Source organism: Triticum dicoccoides, chromosome 1A (genome assembly GCF_002162155.2).
Source record: "Triticum dicoccoides isolate Atlit2015 ecotype Zavitan chromosome 1A, WEW_v2.0, whole genome shotgun sequence".
In the NCBI taxonomy this organism is placed as follows: Eukaryota; Viridiplantae; Streptophyta; class Magnoliopsida; order Poales; family Poaceae; genus Triticum; species Triticum dicoccoides.
In genome coordinates, this window is record NC_041380.1 from 446,862,404 (window position 1) to 446,866,198 (window position 3,795).

A 3,795-nucleotide genomic window follows, 5' to 3' on the forward strand; every position below is an offset into this window, starting at 1 on the left:
TCTTTGTCAGAAAAGTTTTTTCTAAATAAAATTCAAATGCCACTTTGAGTTAAAAACAAAATTTAAATGACAAATTCAAATGAAATATTTCTTTACTTCCCACACTCTTTCATTGAAGAAATCATGAGGATCATTGAGTGGCATGAAGTTTGAAATATTTCCAAATTCAATATTTTCAAACAGAAACATTTTTTTTGAAAAGTCCTTTTATTCCCTCTCATTCAAAGCTTCAAAAGTTTTAAAATTCCAATCAATTTTACTCAATCAATCAATCAATCAAACAATCATATATTTTAATCTCTACTCCTAATGTCTGAGTTGGTAGGATTGCGTCCACGGTTTATTTTCGTCTGGTTATATTTCGCCTGGTTTATTTTCGTCCGGTTTATTTTTGTCTCACACCCCACCATCATATCTCCTCACGTTGATTTTTTTACCCTCACAATAAAAACTTTCCTAACTTTTTCAAAGTTTCCTAACTAGACACGTTATAAACGGGCAGGGACGGATAGCACGTTATCGGTTAATAAAATTTAGTTTTATGACAATCAATTACAAATCCTAATTATCCTAATGCATTGATCTTTGCCTTTTCTAAGTGATTGTTATATCCTCGCAAAAAAAGGTGGTTGTTATAGAGAGGGGTTAGCCACGGAAATCATCCCTCCATCCTCGGCTGCATCCCTCACCCACGTCGCTGCAGCAGGATCTTCATCCGCCATCCTGGGCAATTGCGGCGGCGATGCGTGCCAGCTTCACGATAGTGGGGAGGACCAGGCCGCCGTGAAGGTAGGCCATGCGCTCGTCACGCTCCACGAGCGGAACCTGCGCACGAAGGCGGTAGCTCGGGGTGGCAGCAGGCAATGAGGAGGTCGCGCTACGTGACGAGCTAAAACAAAACTCAAGAAAAACCTTTCTCGCTTCGCCCGCCCGCCCACGGCCTGCCGCGCGTCGACGTCTCCGTTCCCCTCAGCCTTATCCATGCACCCGCGCTCCCAGCTGCCGACGGAGATGGAGTGCCGCTCCTGAACAAAGCTAAGCTCCCCCAGCCAACGCCTCCGAGCTGATGCCGCTCGCCGGCATTGCACTCGCGCCTCTCCTCGTCTCCCCTCACGCGCCTTCCTCTCCCCGTGGCAGCGTCGCCGTCTCTGTAGAGGCCGCGAGAAGGCGTCGCGCGCTACGGCGAGTGCGGTGCTCGGCCGCAGCGGCGTCCGGCGGAGACGGGGACGCCGACGAGCTCTCACGCGCGACGCTGCTCTGGAGAGCGGCCAAGCTGCCCATCTACTCCGTGGCGCTCGTGCCACTCACCGTGAGTTCCCCAAATTGTTCCCTCCCCATTGCCCTTGCCAATGCTTCGCTCTGCAATTCAGAATTGCATAACCTGTTAGTGTGCTGGCATGCAAATCAGAATGAGTATTGATCGCAGTATTTGGTGGTTTGCAACTACGATCACCTTACACATTTGCATTGACGGTTGCTTGCACTTGCAGGTAGGCACTGCTGCTGCTTATAACCATGCGGGGCTGTTCTTTGCCAGACGCTACTTTGGCCTCTTGGCTGCTGCTATCCTTGTGATCACCTGGCTCAATCTGAGGTAAAACTCACATGCATAAAAATATTACTACAACATACACTCTGACAAGTAAATCGATGTTGATATCAATAGCAGTGTTCAACCATTGATTTCCCTGCTCTGAACGTATTGTATTTTTACACTAGCAGCAATGACGTTTATGATTCAGATACTGGCGCTGATAAGAACAAGAAAGAATCTGTCGTCAACATTGTTGGCAGGTACTGCTCGTTTCCAGTGCCGAGTAGTAGTAACATTCTAAATGCTTGCATACGTGTATTTAGAAACGAAACATTTCAGAGTGTGACCTGCTGTGCAGTTGGGCAGTGACACAATATGCTGCAAACGTTCCTCTTCTGTTCGGCTTTGGAGGGCTATTTTGGGCCTTTACAGAAGCAGGAGACGTCAGGTTCATCACTTTGGTTCTATGTGCAATCCTTTGTGGTTATGTTTCTCAGGTAAAATATTCTGCCCCTTCGTTAGGGAACCTTTTGTTTCCTTCGCTTCCATATCACCCTGGCACAATATATTTTGCCTTTTGCTGATCTCTACTCCTAATAAAGGAGTTGGTAGGATTGCATCCATGCTTTTTTTTCATCTGGCTATATTTCGTCTGGTTTATTTTCGTTCGGTTTATTTTTGTCTCACATCCCACCACCATATCTCCTCACGTTGATTTTTTTACTCTCACAATAAAAAATTCCTAACCTTTCCAAATTTTCCTAACTGGACACGTTACACTGCGTGTGTAACCTAGATTACTCTTAGTTCGGACTGGAGACATGAATAAGTAGGCATCGATTTAGGATTTCCACTCGTGCAATGTGTTACTGGAGTTGGAGGATTCAGATGCTGTTGTGAAAAATGAATCTCGAGTGCCAGCAGCATCTCCAGTCTCTGAAAATGTTTATGATGTTATGCCAGGTGTTCTGAAGCGTCCTTCGAGTTCGAGCTCCGCCTCGATCTCATTTGTGCCACGGTCCTCCTCCCTGCAGCACGCTCTGATCTCCTATGCAACGTGCTGCTCTATTCGTCAGTAACCACAAGGTAACGATGATGAAATATCTTCCCCTCTCAATCTCTTGTTTATGTTGTTCATTATTTTCCAAATAAGATGCGGAAATTCGATGCTATTGTGGAGAATGTGTTGTTGTGCTGAAAATTTGAGCTACACAGCATTTTTTTAAGCTATTGTAGGTGAATCCTGCAGTTGATGCCAATGACTTCATTTCAATTTTAATTTTTGAGTTTGTTTGGTTATCTTTTCTTAGTATTTAGTTGAGCTGGAAATTTTACTGATTACATGTCTAGAAGAATGGTTCTGGTACACAGGTGTTATGCTTCTATTCATGATTCGCCTCTTATTGTTGATCCGAACTATTATGTTTGGTCATGCCAAATCCTGTTGACTGGAATTTTTTTTGGTCATGCAGATTTTACAGAGAAAGTGGTACTATTTAACCTCACACAGGATGTGGTATGGATCAATGGGATCACCAAGTGTCTTCTGTGGCATATTGCTTCGGTGTGAGAGGCGCATGTCCTCCCTTTCCCCTATCCCCTCGCCTCCCGTCACTTCCCTGAGTCTAGCTGGTGCCGCAGTCAATGCTGTTGTCTACCTCGTCTTCCTTTCATTTTTTTCACCCATGCTTTGGTTGAAGTCGTTGTTTGGTTCCCAGGCTGGACAAATCCTGCATTTCTAAAATCATTGATTTGTTTCTGGAAGTAATACCATAGGTTTAAGATTATGTTATTCATAATATTTGTGTATATTAATGGTTGATCCTTCCAGCAGAGCTGACACTATCGACAATGAAGAATAAAGACCATGGAATTATAACATTTCTTAAGAATTTGGCAGCACGCCGCAAATGCAATAGTGTCTTTGTTTGGCACATTTATCCATGAACTCAGAATAAAATATGAGGGACAAAATATGTGAGTGTTCTTTTCATCTACAGAACATTTCGTGGGCATTTTACTAATGTGCAAGACATGTTGTCTAATGTGCACGAGGTTCCTATTACTATGTTAGACACGGTTAGTGTTGAGCTTTAAGAAAATATATACCCTGTTGCAACACATGCCCATTGTCCTATATCCGAAAAATGGTCGACCACGCACCGACATGTTATAAGCATTGCAGCCCGTAGCAACGCACGGGCATTTTACTAGTTATTATAACATTCCAAAATTTATAATTTTCGGATGTTACATCATAA

At 43.8% G+C, this 3,795-nt stretch overlaps 1 protein-coding gene across 2 annotated transcripts; it reads left to right on the top strand.

The window, feature by feature from the left end:
* Positions 1–899: 899 nt before the first annotated feature.
* LOC119278012 (2-carboxy-1,4-naphthoquinone phytyltransferase, chloroplastic-like) lies at positions 900–3,293 on the top strand. 2 transcript variants are annotated; one of them, XM_037559365.1, is made up of 6 exons: positions 900–1,309; positions 1,491–1,594; positions 1,720–1,794; positions 1,893–2,031; positions 2,498–2,620; positions 3,007–3,293. In XM_037559365.1, exons 1-5 carry the CDS (start codon positions 1,067–1,069, stop codon positions 2,504–2,506), a joined length of 570 nt encoding a protein of 189 aa, XP_037415262.1. In that variant the 5' UTR covers positions 900–1,066; the 3' UTR covers positions 2,507–2,620; positions 3,007–3,293. The 2 variants fall into 2 exon arrangements, with proteins under 2 accessions (XP_037415262.1, XP_037415266.1); XM_037559369.1 differs by having other exon boundaries at positions 903–1,309; positions 1,723–1,794.
* The last annotated feature ends 502 nt before the right edge of the window (positions 3,294–3,795 follow it).